The 19,049-nt window shown below is 34.9% G+C and overlaps 1 protein-coding gene across 1 annotated transcript; it reads left to right on the forward strand.

Moving 5' to 3' along the window:
* Positions 1-4,089: 4,089 nt before the first annotated feature.
* Positions 4,090-8,938, forward strand: LOTGIDRAFT_160319 (hypothetical protein; the record flags this gene model as incomplete). Its single annotated transcript, XM_009055370.1, has 3 exons — positions 4,090-4,366; positions 6,246-6,344; positions 8,859-8,938. 3 exons carry the CDS (start codon positions 4,090-4,092, stop codon positions 8,936-8,938), a joined length of 456 nt encoding a protein of 151 aa, XP_009053618.1.
* Between the last annotated feature and the right edge of the window lie 10,111 nt (positions 8,939-19,049).

Below are 19,049 nucleotides of genomic sequence, written 5' to 3' on the forward strand. Positions count from 1 at the left end.
TAATATATTGAAATTTGTTTTTTTTTAAATGAAAATCTAAGAGATTAACGATTCCCCAATCATATTGACTTTTTTGTAGTCTGAAATACAATGATTAAAGTATAGTTACATCCCTTTAATGGTAGCCTATCTAATTAAGAGAGTTAAATAAATACGGACGGGGTCATGAAGTGCTCAATACGGGACAATATGAGAGGGCAGTGGCATTAGTATATCTATATCTTTTCGATCACGAAAACATAATAAGCAAATGAACTGATGTCTGTGTTTAGTTGCTGCAGTAAATTGCTGGAAGCCATAACAAATCCCTCCACAGTCAGAGATTGAAATAGGTAAGTAAAACAAATAGCATAAGTTATTTTACAGACCAAACACATACCGACATTGACAGTCGTAATAGTAGATGCCCGGTTCGAATGGCAATAGTCTAAATACGAAATATTTCAGTTCTGTTTTAGACCGATAATGGACAAGCTAGGTAGTCCAAACATCTCGGATATGTCACCATATATCTAACGATCTGAACGAAACCCGGAATCCAAAACAACAATTTGATCTGGATATAGCGTCCACATTTTGTCATCCATTTCGCCACATTCCCCGTTGTTACGATGCCGTATAGATGGATAAGTACCCTTTTTTATTTATATCAGAACGGAAGATTTGGATATTAATGAAGTGAATTTGAACGCTGCATTAATATACTCGTTATTAAAAACAACTTGACATCATTTGACTTTTAAATAATAGTTATATTTATCATTGACATTTCAAACGATAACATCAACATTGTATATTATACTATTACTCTGTACTACTTTCTGAAGCTAATATGGTTGAATTGGATTAGTATGTAAAATAGAGATTTCGCTGATTTTCTGTCTTTTAACCAAAGCATTGCAATAAGATTGAAGGGAATATAGCCATTGCAGCGATCTGAACCCCACTCGACAGATGAAGCGACCTTTTCGCCTGAATACATGTTACCCCTACAGTTTCAATTGTCGGTAGCGAGGTAATTAAAGCTTACACTTCCATGCCCACTGTTGATTTCCGTTTTTATACCAGGAATTCGCTGAAACATGTTTTTGTTGCAATAGAAGGGCAATAATAATGGTACCTTAGCCCTAAAATATATCTTGCTGTTCTACAAAATATTTCTTATTAATTCACTTCACTTAAGCATTTTGTACATTTTTGAAAATAGAAATGACGCAATATTCATTTATTGATCCAACTATAAAACAAAAAGATAATATACCATGTGATATATTGTCATATTGATGATAAAGAAAATTCCCAGTCAGTTATATCAATATATGATTCAAAAATAATAGGTATGTCTGGAATGTAATGAGTTTTATTATTTCAGGTATCACGAGGATGTGAACCCATCGTTTCTCCGAGGCATGATAAATATATTACACGGGTGGATCCAATAATTGGTTGATGATAAAGAAGTTCACTGAAAACTTTTTTAGTTGTGGTTAGTTCCTTGGTTCTCTGGAACTAGAACAGTGTCCTTGTTTTGATCGAGAATACTTTGTTAGTTGTGGTTAGTTCCTTGGTTCTCTGGAACTAGAACAGTGTGCTTGATTTGATCGAGAATACTAGAACAGTGTCCTTGTTTTGATCGAGAATACTATTCTCGATCAAAACAAGAACACTGTTCTAGTTCCAGAGAACCAAGGAACTAACCACAGAAAATGTTAAGCTTTAGTGCTACCATACTATGACCAGAATAAGATATCCGACCGAAAATGTTTTCAAATTATCACCAACTGATTTTTCTTGTTTTGGTTTCAGATTGGCTTTAAAATTCCCAGAGTCAAGAAAGTTAAGTTTCTAATGGCGATTTATATTTTCTTCTGAATTTGCAATGGAAATTTAGAATTTTCATTTTGAACTAATAAATAAAATTTGCCTAGTGTTTTATGCTTAAATTAGACTACCATCCATAAAAGTATCCTGTTTAATTAAGACAGGTGTTACATGAGATAGATTACTCAATATATAATATAAACAATAAGAGTCGTGTCATATCGTCCCGATAGTCAGTAACAATGAATTGTTCGTGTCTACCTCATATATTTATCATTAATCTGAAATTTCCACGTGCGCATGCCTCTTATTAGCAAGATAGAGTGGTCGTTGACGAATTGACTCATTCGCAGGACAAAAATACACAAGCAAGGAGAACAACTTAAGTTCATAAGGATCCTGCCAATTTGCTGTTCCTTATTCGAGATCACAAAACAAAACACCCAAACGAGATAAGAAGCCATGACCATCATTGTTCAATGTGACCAAACAAAATAAACATTGTAATCCAATTAGCTTTTGCCCGTCCACACAAACAAAATATGGATCAGGGTTTCTATCAAGAATATCAACACTGTTTTGGGATAACCCCTATATATTTACTATGTATACTTGTTATATTAAACTATACTTATTATCATAGTTACTTTTTGTGTTAATATTTTATTCAATAAAATATTCAGATACATGTTTACATCATGGAAAGGATTGGGGAACAGGCTTCACCCTGTGGTTCCCCTCTTCAACTATTATGTAACTATATAAAATTAACTCAAATTAGAAATAAACATGTGTACATTATGAACAACTTGCTCCACACATTGCCTCACGTTATAAATATACAGAAAGAATTGGAAGTTGAGGTAAAAGAAGCTATCGTATCCTTTGTCCTGTCTGCTCCATATTTGAAAGGATGATTTGCCCTCTTTTGGGTTATGAATAATATAACACTGGCCCAATGATTCTTTGTTTGCTGAAATAAAGAACAGGTGTTAGAGGTGTATTATTCAACATCATGTCATGTTATACCCCAGAACAAGTCGTGTCATACCGCTCTCCTTATTAATTTTATTGATTATTCTAATGAATATTTACCAACGGTGACTTCTCATAAGACCCGTTCTAATGAGAAGAGGCTCTTCATTATGAAACACGACACTCTCTCGATTCGTGGACATCTATACTTTTTAAATAGTTTTCAACCTTTCTGCCAGGTAAATGAACTAATGCATTTACACTTCATTTCCACTTGGCCAATATTGAGGACTTTCTAATCCTTCGCCTAAACGCCTTTTATGAAATGGTCATTTCTCATTAAGTGTGAAAAAACGTAAATGGCTATCATAAAAACACAAGGTTTTTCATATACTTTACTTCCATAATGAAAACCCACATTCTCCGATATGATCTCGACTCATTCTTATTAACCTTTCACATAAACCTTTGGTTTTAAAATTACTACGTAAACTCAACTTCATTCACGAGATCATGAGGACATATAAACCTGGCATCTACAACAAAACTTGAGCCTACATCTGAGCGAAGACATCGATTATCTTAAATCTCTTAAAGAAGTGAAGCTATTCAACCCATGTTTTGTATCACAGCAAACAAGAGCATCCATTGAACGTTGGACCAGCATTGCCCACAAATATTTCTGTTTATTTTATAAAAATGAGATAAGGAGATTCATTTTTTATAATTTTTTCAATACCTCCAAAATCCATTTACACATCATAAGTTTCGAAAAATAGGCCTTCAACTTTGTGGAATAGATCAATGCAATTAAATAGAATACTTCTTTAAGTCTATTTACGGAAATCCTCAAGGAAGCCTTTCGTTAAAATGTAGATCCTGAATTAACAGTGATGGCCTCGTTACCTTCGATTGAATTATATTAATTCCGGAATTAAATCCCATATTGTCTGAAAGAAAATGATTAAAGACCAACCCGTCATCTATTTGTCATTGTTATTAATTCATTTCTAATTCTTTATTCTGACCTAATCCTAAGTAACTCTTTCAAAATCACTTTAACAATGACAAGAGGCTGAGTCTGATTCAAGAGAGAAAGTAGAAGGAGAACACAATACATTACTGTGACTGGATAATCACGACCAACGCGCGCTTTCCACTAGATTGTTTGCTGCAGACGGCGTGTGATTCAATCTGCGTTCGACTGCTGTTTCTATAATAACTTACGTTAACTCGCATTTCGATCAGTTTTACTAAGTTCTTCGGTGGAAACCATTATATTGTGAAATTAAAATGGCTTTCTCCTATTCGGAAAAAATATGTTTGAGTGCCTTCTGTTTATTTGTGATCCTGGTACAAATTTCCAGTGGATGTTCCCCGATTCCTGGAGACGGGATTGATAAAATTGAGAAAAAGTTTTATTATTCGGATTTAGTAGTTTATGGCAAAGTTTTAGCTCATTTTGAGGAGGATAAACCTATGTATGACTCTGTATACACTGCCTTGATGGAAGTCTATTGTACCTTCAAAGGAAATCCAGTACCTCAGAAAATCAACATTAGCGAAGCCGGTAAGTAACATCTTTGAAACGACATCTTATATTACTTAATTCTGAACACATTCCACGAAAATGAACAGGGCTTCGAGCTTGTTAAGGTTGCTGTTACCGACAAGCTGTCAAAGAATTAAATACCGTATTAGGCAGCTTCATAGAAATTCGTAGAGCATTACACATGATGTCACTGGATGCTAGGGTCATCAATTGGACGTCGGAAAAGACTCATAATTATTACCATAAGCCTTTATTTGGTATTAATCTAGTCAGACGGAATTCAGACTCGGTGAATAATATAAATATTTCATATAGTATACATGTATACACTATTGATTTATTGAACACAATAGAAATCAATATAACACGACTTCTTTTTTTATTTGAATTACTAAGTCTGTGGTTTACAGACGGTCTTTTCAAAATAAAACGATGTTCTATACAATTCTTTGAATCCTTAATCAGCCGGTATCAACGATTGTGGAAACACGATACACTCGTTGCTTTATCATGCAATGTAGAAACACATGTCGTAAACCACACTGAAGGACACATTATTTAACAATAACAATCTGTGGATAGGATGATAGACGTCTCTTGAGTCTTACATACTGCCATGTGCTTTATAATTTAAACATGGTCTACCAGTACGTAATTGCCTCCTTACTACACGTACTTGAAAAGCTTGAATATTCCTGATCCACATTGCAATCATTTGCATTTCTCTTTAGCTTGCATTGAAACTATGCATTATGTTTTAATAATCATTCATGCAAATGCGATTACCAATATCATCTGCTCACCATATTAATTTTCGAACTTCGAATATTAGCATATTATTAAGTGAAAATGAAAGATGTGGGGTGTGGTAACTCTGAAACCATTCTCTAATGGAAAATTGCATGACATGCCCTTGCCTTCGTCAACTCCATAAATTGAAGAACAGTTGGACGTAACGCCTGAGTTATTAAGTTGGCAAGTGAAGAATGTAAAACAAATGTATGCAATCTGAAGTTTGAGAGTATGCAATACATGTAAAGATAGCCGTATTAATGCCGGCACTTTCCTTCCTAGATAACCTTTTCTGACTGATTCTGTTAAATCTATTCCACTTTACATTCTACAGCTATTTATAGACTACGAGATTAGCCAATAAAAATATGAATGTTTCATATCCTGTGTATACACTGTTTGGCTTCTCGAACTTTTAATCAGGGTTTGGTATTCGACCATCTATGCATCTAATACCATCTAAACACTAAAAAAAAAATTTGTTGATCTGAAAAACATGGTGATATCATGTGTCCTAGACGACGTATGGTGTTGCACACTCCAAAGAGAGTAACCGTCAAATATTTCAGGCGTGGTTCATCGCAGGTATACATAGTGATCAATTCCTTTTAATTTCAAGCTATTTTTGATGTTCCAACTGACGATTACTCCATCATCTTTACTTTGAAAACTTCCAGTTCGTGATGCTGTAAAGGCCGTATGACTCATGTCTGTAATAAGGGGCTAGTCCACGCTTTGAAGAGTTGCCAGTCGATTATTTTGGGCGAGGTTGAAATAATAGGGAATAATTTATCTGGGCGTTGATGAGAATTCAACCTTCTGCTAACTTCACGTCTCTCGTGTCTTCCATTGTTGATTACAGACAGTCAAAATCTCTCCTCTCCAATTTCAAACAACATGTTCGTGCTTTACTAGAACTCTTTAATTCTTACTCAAGTCAATATTGGCACAGACCAGAACAATGAGGGGGTGGTACCACTTCAACAATAAAGATGAATCATATTGAGAAGAGGAACGGCTGGAATTTCCATTATTTCTGAAGTATTTTGGTAAAAATTTTGGCATGATAAAAGACCTCATGTATTCTGTTGTATTTTGAACACAGCTTCATCAAAAGCCAACTCACTAACGATAGGATTAACAACCAATAATAATGTTTTAAAAAGATCAACGTCCAATATCCAGGGAGCTCAGGACACTTCAGGTAAACTAATAAGGTTCCAATAATTGGGCTATGTAGTACATGTACACGAAAGATATTTTCTGATCGCAGCCCCAACATTAATCCCCTAGCAACTCAATAACTGACCATTGATATTAATTATTTTGAACATACAGAACCGGTTAACATTATATAAAACAGTGGTAGAAACTTTTATTGCAGCTCATCCATGAGTTAGCTGTTTAGGTCGGACTTCCACGAAGGCGTGTGTAGCGGAAACGTTTTTCCGTTATTATGATATATTCAAAGACCGATTTAAAATTTGTTATGTAACTGGAAATATTCATCATCATTATTGCCTTAAAAACTTTCATATTAGAATTTCCTTTGAACCATGAGACATAAAGATACAAAGTTGATATCGAAATAACATAAAAGTAAAAGTTTTGAATGACATTTGTAATTTCATACTCTAATTTGATATCTCAATCAACCCAAATAATGTGACCTTTCACGTCTAACTTGCTGATTCACAATTTTTCAAATATTCATAATGATTCAGTGAAAATGTGTTCGAAAGGTTTGGTTTATCTAACTACATGTATTGTGTAAAAGCATCACACAAAGTTAAATAGTATACAATTGAAATAGGACTTCGATAGATTCAGGGCATTATCAGATTTTGGTTTGACAAACACAAGCTTTACTACATGTCGCTTAACTCTTATACTCCAACAGTTGAACGTAATACTCCATTGAATGTCATTCTCACTCCTGTGATGTCAACGTCATCGAGTTGCAATGTATTGATCTTCTTGTTAATTTCTTTTTCAATTCGGTTGATGTAACAATCAAATTATAACAAAGAAAAAAACTGGCTGTATTTTGATTGAGGGCGTCAAGCAGTTCGTCTTTGTGTCCTAGATTCTAGGTCACGCGACTGATCATTTGTCTTCCAATTGATTGAATAAAACGATCAAAAAATACTTTGGCTACTGGTGCCGATTGTCATTAAGCACAACAACCTTTGTCACTGTACTGTATTGCCTTAGGCTGGCGGATATAACTGAAAGGACTTGGGCAATCTAACGTGTTGGCTACATGTGACAGATGTCCCATTGTTCAAAATAAGAAGAAAATGCATCCCACGTTTGAAAGAAGGACAACATTATCGAAAGTCGATTTTGAGGATAACTGAATGAATATTAAAGAAGGCTTGAACTCGAAGTTCATATACATGTAAATGGATACTTGAGCGAGTTGTAAATTGTTATAAGTCTAATATCCGGCCTACGTCTTGGAGATCTTGCATGTAAGCATAGAAATTACCAATACCTTCTTTAAAAAAGTTTAAGCTGACAAGCGATGCAAGTACTTAATGATGCCTGTGAACAACTTGACATCTATACAATATGATCATAAACAATGATACATGATTGACAATGCATCTTCACCCAAACAGCTGTCCGCCGTACATACAGTCAGAGCGAATATTGACAAAGAAGAGACGAAAAATTGTCCTCGATAAAGTCATTTTCAAAATTTCTGCTTGAATGATTTAGATTTTGATGATCAGCTGCAAAAGTGAATTTGACGTTAAAACGAACAGCAATTTCCCTTCATGTACAACCTCAGCAATTCGAGAAGTACCCTTTGTATCCAATAACGTGAATTTTTAGAAATTAGATAAGTACTATTTGCATACAGTATGGTCAACAACAGTAAAGGTCAGGCATCCACCTTTATTACGTTTTAGAGTATTAGAAGGCAGATATCACACGCCATGTAATGAAAATTATATAGAGTAAGATTGGCATTTCCTTTGAATTAGTCTCATCGTTACACTACACATATTTTCTTACGTTCCTTATCCCACAGACACGCTTTTTGTACACGATATAATTCAAACCAGAAGCGTAACATCGAAACACGATATTAACATTTCTAGGAATTCAGGTCGAATATCGACTTTTTAAACCAATGTGGCTTCACTAAAATTGTGTATTATCCTTGTGTACAGCAGATGCCAGACGAAACATTTCAATCATCTGCTTCCTTAAATGAAGTTTGTCTGCCTGAAAAAGCTAACTGATGTCTAAATATACAATTTGGTGAACAAAATTGAAATTTTCAAAATCAACTTCTTTCTTCCCACTGGTTGGTCTGCTTATTGGGCTAAAATAGAAAAATATCCGCAAATTGTTCCCAATCTAGATGATTACAGGTGAAATATTTGCTAGACTGTGTCAAGAAGGATAAAGCTTTCACAGTTTCATACGAGTAGGAGTTGTCTGTTGGCAACGGTTCGTATAACTTTTATGACCGTTCGGCCAAACCATTGACGGTATACACCAACAGTATTACCCATTGTGACTAAAATGATGTTTTATTTGGCCGAAAAGAAGTTATATTATCAATGAGCACGCCTTGGAGATGAGAATGATACGAGTACCAATAGCATTGTATGTTCAGTTCCATTACAAGTATTGTTTACATAAGTTAGGTGTGGTACCGTCTGTTTGCATCTTTTAGCCACATTTTTTCCATGTTCTTCAGATTTCAATAAAACATTTGGAAATGTCGATGGCAATATGATATGTAAAAAGTCGCAGATGAAAGCATTTGGTATGATGTAGGGCGTGATCTCGATTTCTCTGCAGAAATTTATGAATGGCTTTTAAAGGAGGTACCAAACTGATGAACGGTAATTGAAATGAAATGAGGAATTAAACCCCGATTCGATCTGTACATTCGATGCAGAAGGTGAATTGGACTTCAAAGGATTTTTTATGCTTTACATTTCAATCATGAAACAGAAATGTAAACTTCACTTATAGTAATGAATTTTGTCCGTAGTTACACAATACAAATGAGTTGTGTTTACAAGGACAATGACAGCTTCATACAATGCTGTTTGACCATTTGACCATACAATAGTATGTAATATTAAATAGTTAACATATTTCAGATGCCCCGCAGTCTCTAATCAAGACAAGAGTAGATTGTAAACCAGACAGACCTTAAAGGAAATAAACATTAGCCTATGAAGTAACAGTATTTATTATTGATAGCACTAATTTATTAACCCATAGTGAACTCACGAATGTAAACACATTACTTCAACTATCAACATTCTTAATAATAAACACAAGAAAGGGTTAACAAGACTGATAGGGGCTCGGAGCAAATAGTCGGGGATGGTGCGTATTCGAGAATGATTCACAACTTTCTAGCCATGAAGATTAAAATACCTTGCCCATGCTCGTTCTCATGCAAATTTTGCCGATGGAACATAAGGCAACACGAAAAACAATTTCCAATTCTCAAATTTCGATGAAACTTTACTTGGAAGAACGTTATCAATATCAGCGGAGTACAATCTAAAACTAGTTCAGAATTCATGATTAATGTCTCTTGAGAAATTTGTCTAAAATTTAATATACAATCAAGGTCGTGCTCAATGAACACATGTTGAATCCTACATGTTCTCACAAAGAACACTGGCCGTGTTTTCAATTGATAGAGTATTAATGAAGTCGACAATTATTAGCCACCAGAGTCATTATAAAAATTGATTAACTTTGTCTGTTTCTGTCAATTATTACTTAGGTTGACCCGTGATGTCTTTTACTTCATTATTGAGGCTGAGTCATTCCCGACCCCAAACCACAATCGATACAGTTGGCAATTCCCTTATTCAAATGAAATGAATTAGAATGGAGTTTTACTCCCCCAATTCGAACAAATTTAAGTGGTTTATTCAATTAACGATATTGTAACATCCAATATCATTAGTTTTTTCTTTGATCTTTCCATGTAATATCAAAAGTTTGAGGAGGTGGTTACTAAAACCATATTTTCAGGGAAACAACTTCCAAAAGCCTCCCACTACTCAAGTTTGTCGTGAAGTTTAATTCAAAATATAAAATATGAAAGGAGATTTACTTCCATGGGCAACGCCATGCAGTATGCAATAAGTACAAATTGTTACTAAATCGCCCTGTTGTATACCCTTCATTCTTGATCGTCAAATACGATATCATTTGTTCATTAGATTTCATTAGCTTTAATATCTTCACGGTCAATATAATGAAGTCGCTCTTAAGTTACAGTGGAACAATAGTGAAACTCGACCAACTGGAAAATTTTTAAAAAATTTTTGTGCGTCTATGCTCTTTGAGGTTTAGAAAAGGTAATACAGAAAAATCACTTGAGCGTTGAATCATTTCATTTAAAAACCCTTGATCAAATAAACAAAGAGTCAAAATGATTTTAATGACGCGTTCAGCTTTTTGATCAGAACATGATGGTGGTTGTCTTGCTTTATAGTCCATTCGAAAAGACCCATACATGTTCCCCGAGTAAAGACCTCATCTGGACGTACAATTCCTTGCCTTTTCATTTCAATTCCTTCCTAACTATTTCGTATTGATCAAGAGCTAATTGATATTCACTTGTCAGAATGAGGAAAAACTTCATTTCATATTTATTTTATTTCAAATTATGCCACAACTGTTGAATCATTCAATAGATATGATATTCTACAAATTGCTATTGATTTTGTGGGATGATGTCTAGAGCGGTTCTAACTATTATTTTCAGAATAGCCTGACCTAGTTAGGAAATATTTGACTATATTTGTGGTAAATACTATTGATTTGTGGGGAGATCATTTATTCTAGTAATATTTATCATATATCAAGGATTTCGATTGAGTTTCGTGTAGGCGAAATACTGAGAGGACATGTGCCAGAGACTGGGTAAATTAAAATCCCAGGGCAGTTGAAAAGCAAACCTCCTTTTTGCAAATTGCATGGCACTGCTCTGTACAATTTGTATTGCATCATTAAGCTGTACCCCGATCCAAGATTATCCTAGATGAAGTACCCTTTTAGTTTTTCTTACGGCTTATGCTTTAGTTGTTCATTACCGATTCTTTGCATAAATAGTTCAATAATCAAACAAGTTGTACTGAAGACATATTAATGATTTTCAAAGTTGATGTAGCCGGCTTCTGATTTCATTAGAAACAGTGAAATATTGTAAAATAATTTTAATACCGTAAAAATATCCTGGAATCTTATTTATATTTTGGATCAATTCTACCAGAGCTGTGTTCTGTGTATATGTCATTAACAGCAATTGGGGTGGCCTCTAAATGCAAGTAAGCAGATGTTGTTAAACATGGTAATTATGACTCAAGAAGTCAATAAGTATACAATCAATAAAGGTGTTAAGTATATAACAGTTTAGTCTTTAAATATTGATGTAAAACATTCTTTAACACTAAACTGTTTATTTTCGTTATGTACACCAATAAAATAAACATCTTACAACATAATACTCCGTTTGGTCAATACTTAAGGCTTTTAAATTTGGCATCAATCACAAGTAGTTTAAAAGGGGACATCGTTCTTGGATATGGTGAGTCAACAACCAACCCAACAACACAGAATCATCCAATTTGAACCAATCCAACTACTACCTAGTTTGCGATATCAGCATCCACTGGAAGAGAACGTTAATTTGTCATCTACCAACAACTACCTAGTTTGCGATATCAGCATCCACTGGAAGAGAACATTAATTTGTCATCTACCAACAACTACCTAGTCTGTGATATCAGTTAGCTGGAAGCGAACATTAATTTGTCATCTACCAACAACTACCTAGTCTGTGATATCAGTTAGTTGGAAGCTGATGTTAATTTGTCACCTACCAACAACTACCTAGTCTGGGATATCAGCATCCGTTGGAAGCGAACGTTAATTTGTCACCTACCAACAACTACCTAGTCTGGGATATCAGCATCCGTTGGAAGCGAACGTTAACTGATCATCTACCAACTAACTAACCTTGGATATCTTAAACTACCCAAATTATCCATAAGATCCAGATCCCACTACCACGGTTACCAGCAACTATTTAGTCTGCTATATCAGCTTCTGCTGGACTTGAACTTGTCATCTACAATACATGTCCAATATTCATTGACAATATCAATACATCTATCAAAATGTAGATGTATTGAAGAACTGAGATAGAATGAACCAAAGTTCCATAACAACTTATGTCTACATTGCTACTCAACAATGTGGAATGATGCTTTTTGTCAAATCTTGAAATCATAAATCAAAATTCTGCTATAATGGACTTGATTCCGCGACAGAATACCATGTAAACCAATAATTTACCGGATAATAATACATTAATAGATGACATAAATCATCAGCTTCATTGAAGAAACTCAGCCTTGAGAAAGGACATTATTAATATTGAATCAATACTCAAGGACATGTACGTCACATAAATCACAATTATGTTTGAACTTTGTCCGGAGATATCAGCCACCACTAAGTGACTCAGTCCTGTAATTAAATTGTGAACAGGTGATAGAACTCAATTTAAATGCTATTTTGGTCTCAATATTCCATCCTTCCTATCTGTAATGTATGTATGACGGCGTAGTGCCAGACGGGGTATGCCTTCTCTTTAAGACACCTGATACCACTTGTCATTAAGAAATACAAACTATATGATTGATATACTTCTTCATGTGAAAAGTTCATTAGCTGCAACCAATGTTTAACCAAAATAGTGTTTAAGATTTCGGGTTTCGTTTTGCGGTTCGGGATAGCCTAGTACTTAGATTATTTATTCATTTATCACCCTATAGCCTAGTCCTACATTAAGCAACTACCTTAATTCAGTGAGTGGCCAAATTTGAGCATTCTTTTGACAAGTTTGACTGCATCTCTTTTCTTAGGAAATGGTATATTACTACCGAAATCTTTCCCGAAATAGAAAAACCTAACAGCTTGTTCTTTAATAACATAATTTTCTTATTTCCGCATCGCATACCAACTGATTCATTATGAAGTGTATATAGTTTATTTTACGCATAAGGTTACACTTGAAGACAGACTGGAGGTTTAAAAACGCCACAGGCTTGGATAGAAATGATATTAGCTTATTGGTTTCAGTTTGGTTTTTTCATCTGGTACGAGTTATTAAGACTGCTACCAAGATTATTCCTTATTAACCTTCATTATAACAAGGATGGTGATTCATACGTCTAAAACTAAATAAGTAACAGCTTTTTCAGAACAGTATCTGAGCTCTTAAACGTAATGGTACGTTTGTACAACAAAATCGGAGCTCAATAATTCAATAAGCATGTTTGACCAACGGTAACGACTTTTAACAGTACATAACTACAACAAAGCATTTTAAAAGTTGCCTCGTCCATTTTGAAGGTATTGGAATCACCCCCGTGCTAAGGACTAAGCACAAGAGGTTGAAGGCATTTAGGATGTCATTGTCTGGGTTTAAAAAATTTACCACAAAACTGTGTTCGCTATGTTTTTCTATTCTGGAAATGGTGTAGCGATTCTGGCCTGATAGGATATCTAAACTCAACTCTTTATATCAAATCCTTTGGACTACAAGAAGCTTTTGATTTGCATGATGATGAAGCTCTGTGTAATAATGTAAATAACGATAATATCGTGATGATTTAGTATGATACACTATTCATCCAGGGAATGTTAACTACTGGTTATTTAGTTGGTTGATAAAATCATGGGAAGGTCAATGATCACTTGTACTGGCTATCATTCTAATCATCATTATAATCTACAGTATGTACATCACGAAAACAACAGATATTGTTTGCCAAGAATTTAATAGGTATCTGTAGGAACTTTGATAACTGTCGATGATAATTTACGCAGATACCACTTCAAAATTAGGCTTTCCCACTCAGTAGCCTTTTTAGAAAATAATTGTAGTTAATATGTCATGTTGATAAGATCACCCAGCAAATTTCAATGCCTTTCAAGAACTGAAGACGTATAATATCCCTTGTGCATTTGGAACTATCAATCTCAATTTTGCTCAATGAGGTTCAAGTTTTGTGAAGCAATAGAGAGCGTAGGTGTAATGCAGAACAAAACTACCATTTCCTTAAATGAAAAGTACAAATCTTCTATTTCATAGATGTAGTCTGTCTGCTTCTGCTAAATCGGGTGAAGTAAGACGTAAACCTCCATTTCATGTAATTGTGAAACTTTACAATCTTTTTAATCCGATATTGAGTTCGACCAAAAAACTTTTCCATTGACTTTCCTAACTGGGTCATTTAGTATTTGTCACTGACATTTGAAATACAGAATGACTTACTGTTCAGCGGTAGTAGATAAAGCACAGCACGTCGAAGCAGAGTACGGGTGGTGGTATTTAACTTCCGGTACATCAACACATACTTATCTCAATTACTCACCAGTCAGAAGTTCTCACAGTGGTTTGCCAATTAGTCGTGGACCATGCGGGTTCTTACAATATCATGTATGGTTCAGATGAAATTTAACTGAACAAAACAATGTATGCACAACCACAGCATCACGTGGACTTTCTGTAAAGGTTGTCAAATCAAGTCGCAGTAGCATCAGGTGTTCCGAAATAATGAAAATGCCCTAGAGACACCAACCCAAAAATTATAATTGTTGAGTCATGTTCAATAAAGCCTTGGTTCAAGAGATACTGGTTGTGATGCCTCACATAGGAGGTGGTAACGGAAGCTGCCTGCCAGCAACAATTGTCCTATACAATTCTTCAGTTAATGGATTGTTCTTACATGAAACTTATATAAACTGATAAAAGCCATCCATCTGACTGCAATGCGGGATGAAAAGGATTTGGTGTTTGATAATTGGCAAGTATGGTTAGAACCGATATAAAATGATTAACGTATTACAGATAGTGTATGTCGATCATCACACCCCACACTCTTAGTGTTAAACTGACCAACATGAAAAGGTAGTGACCAGACATAAAGAGAATTCCCTGGCTATTTACCTGTTATAATATACGTGATACCATCTTAATGAGTGTTTTACAACTCCACCACAGGTGTTTATACACGCAGGATACCAAAACAGCCAAACGCCTTATATCTAGGGTACCAAATAGTTCAAATGAACAAGAAGTAAAAGGTTTATTGTACTGAGTTAGGAAGTTAGTAATTTTGCTTATGACAGAAGGATAAGCTTCACCAGCCTCGATTGTCCCACACTGACCTCATGTCCGGCAGCACCAAAGACAGGGGAAGGGGCACACTATCTTAAACTGGCTAAAATTTTACTGCCATCCCCATGTTGCAAATAAAAATAGATGAAAATCAAGTCATATTATTTGTGGATTACGGAATCAACCATGTGCCCAAATTTACCCTTCATCAACATCACAATACCCCTGGTGAGATTTTTAATGATTTATTTCTCAATCGATCAATGGATATCTAATGATATGGTTTAGCTGTCAACGAGATGACGACCATAAAACTATTAAATATAACACATGTCAAATGCAAGGCGTCGAAGCAATATATTGGTTAAATAACGGCATGGCGATATAATGTGAACGACCATAACATCATAATTGATATGGTCAATTAGCTCATTGCGTCACACTGGTCAGTGATGGGTTATAAAGGCGAATCGAACATGTGTTAACTAGACTGGGCTAATCTAAACTTTATAATAGACTCGAAATGACTTCAGAAAATAAACAATGCCACACACTAGGGTTCAAATCTTATCGTTAACTAGCATCAGGTGTTTGGAATAGTTGTTAAAGACACATGTTAAGTGGACTAATTAGCGATCGGAAATTTCTGATAACCTTAGAGAAAATCCGTGATTCCAGACTGACTGTTCTTTGCAATAAAAATGGACTATTACGTGTCAGCTTATCCACGGACTTAAAAGAATCCATTGTTTTAGTCTTCAAGCTTAAATATTTTGACTTATATGCCCATAGTATTATTCAAGGTTGTCACGGATTCCTTGTTTGCTTTTAAATTGATTTATTTTCCAAGAGTAATAGTTGGCTGTCATGCTCAGACCATCTTGCGGGCCTCTCACGAACTACGTCGCAATGTTTGCTAATTCAGACTTTTAATCCAACGTCAGTACATGTATTTGTTTGTCTGTCGGTTTCCTCGAACATGTCAAAAGCTTAAGTGAATGGATGATGCAATACGACAGCTGAAGATATGCTTCTTAACATTCATCACAAAAGAAGAGTTTTTGTGAGCGCGACGCTCTCTTTCTATGTGTCGTTGCAAGGTATTTTTGCAATTCATATTGTACGAAGTAGACGTGTTTCCGATGTCTTCAACATTGACAGCTGAAATACGCCAGAGCCTTATAAAAATGTGAATAATGAAATATAATACGTAGTATTATGCAATGGCAATGAGCGACTATACTTATCAACTCGAATGTACCGACAAAAGACCTAGCAAACTATCTTCGATTTTTATAGAAAACGAGATTGATTCCACAACAGCACTTTGTGAAAGGTGAAATTAATAACAAGGTTCAAGGATTCTTGATTAAACGCAATCAGAGAGAATTTGATACACTAATAACAACTTTTTCTGTTTTTTTAAGACCAAAAGAATGAGTGGGCGTGGTCAGAATGATTGCAGGAAAAATAATCAGTCTTGTGTTTTTCAAACAATTCGGGATGGATAGTTAACCTTTGACTTTAATCTCATTACTTGTCAATGAAAGGTTAGAGTCAAGTTGGCCATTCTGACAGCTGATACTTGAACCAATTTGACCAGCGAGAGAAATGGCCACGCATCTGACCATAGGAAGTAACAGGTTTTATTGACCACTTTCATTTCATGCTTAATATATAACGGTAGAGTAACCATTATATACCAACACATAAAGGCGTAAAATTGATTACTACTGGTCGTAAAATTGTTGTGCTTATTAAAGAAATATCAGCAAATTTATTGGATTGTTTTCAAGGTTACGAATAAAACGAATAACTGTCAGAAACTGTGTGATTATGGGTTATTTATTCCGATGTAATTGCCATGTATTGGCAAATACCATCTCCTGTTTTCTACTTTGTCTTTTTGTCTTTTGAGCGGTACTTTGAAACTGTGATTGGTGTGGTCTCTGTGGAAATTCAGCGGTCGAGGGACGCTGTCAAGTTGTTCAAAGAGAACATTGAACAAAGCCTGTCTGGCATAGATTGAACAAATTACAAATCCATCGACAGTACGAAAAAAACGAGGAGAATGCGTCTGTAAAATGTCCTCATTTGACTCCCTTTGCCATTGGCTATGGTCATAAATTAAATTGGACGAATATGAAACTGCTACAATCTGTTGTCAATCCATATCAACAACTTCCTTCTGGTTTTCTAAGTAAAGAATATTAATTATTAGAAGGATAATATAATTATATTAATGTACAATGTATGGTTTCTAACTGATTGTATCTTTATAATATTATTACTGAACCATGTATAATTCTGGTATATCGTTTTAGCTCGGTATTCTCTATACAGCCTCTAATCTCTCTTCGATCTCGGGGGATACATTAAATGGTCAACTTGATCTACCTCAACCATAAATAATAGAAAATGAATATTCTTAATAACAGGGAGAATAGCCACCGACTGGACAGACACAAAAGACTTATGACGCTTCTTTAAAGCAGGGTCAATGCGCTTTACTTACAATTCTTAAAATCTTGTGTCATATTTTATCGACACCAAAACCATCGAATATTGAACTACAAACTAGACACAGTTTCAAATTCGCAATAATGGGTACTCTTATCGATCATCTTTAAGTACTTTTCTCGAAGTTCGCGTGTAAACGCTGACCACTAAATGTTATTTCGTTCTTGGATATCAGGCAGAACTTGTAATAAGCTATAATTACTATACAAATACCTCGTGTTATTCATCCATTTGTAGCATCTACCTTTAATGACATAGCTGATGTTCATGTACCAAATAATGCAACCAACCAGATATATGTGTAATTAGTGTTATAATGACTGAAAAATAACTGGTATTTTTTGCTACACTGTTCTGCACAATATTAAGGTAATGAAGACGAGCACAACAATCAAATGCAATTTTTACAGGAGTGTTTCAAAAGCCTTTGTGTACCTTCCGAAATAGAAGCTTTTGGACATCAGTTTTCAAACTGTATCCAATCATCAGTCCATAAGACACCTAGTGTAGGACACAAGATTTGCTTTTATGAAAACTTTGCGGCTCCAGTTACTAGGTAATATTCAACGAACCACGTTGAAAGGTTTTTGTGTAAATTAACAGATATGAAAATAATGTTGTAAGAATCTCGGTGCTTTAAAAAGATTCCATTCTTGAGTATAAGTTAAACCAGATGTTACACTATGAGAGGTTTTAACTTTATGATTGCATGAACATTAGAGCCGTAAATACTAGTTCTAAGGTCTGTTGTCGAGAAGATCATGAAGGCTTTATAGTAACTATGGTTTGAGTCGTACAGGGGCTGTTTATGGGAGTAATGCCGTCACAGGTCCGGTTTTACAAAGCCAGAACTTACCAGTTTGGTACGTTTTCGTGTAGGATCCTAACAGCAAAACGAAACTCAAAATTTTGGTTTTGGCAAAACATTGGTAGCAGTAAGTTGACGTTGTATATGAGAAAGTATATCAGTCAGAAATGAAAAAGTATTTCATAATGAAAAGTGGTATCAAGTGTTTAGTAAGCATACATGTTCGTATATTGAAGAAAATTAAATTTGCATTTCGTGTGGAAATAACCCGTTAAAGATTTCTCACAACGGCCTCCCGACATGGTAAATCTATGTTTGGAATGTATTCCTGCCAGATGGGCTAGATAAACGTATGTAAGTTACGAGTCTTAAACAAAATTTTACCTTGGCAT

The sequence above is a fragment of the Lottia gigantea genome (assembly GCF_000327385.1).
Source record: "Lottia gigantea unplaced genomic scaffold LOTGIsca_24, whole genome shotgun sequence".
Taxonomy (NCBI): Eukaryota; Metazoa; Mollusca; class Gastropoda; family Lottiidae; genus Lottia; species Lottia gigantea.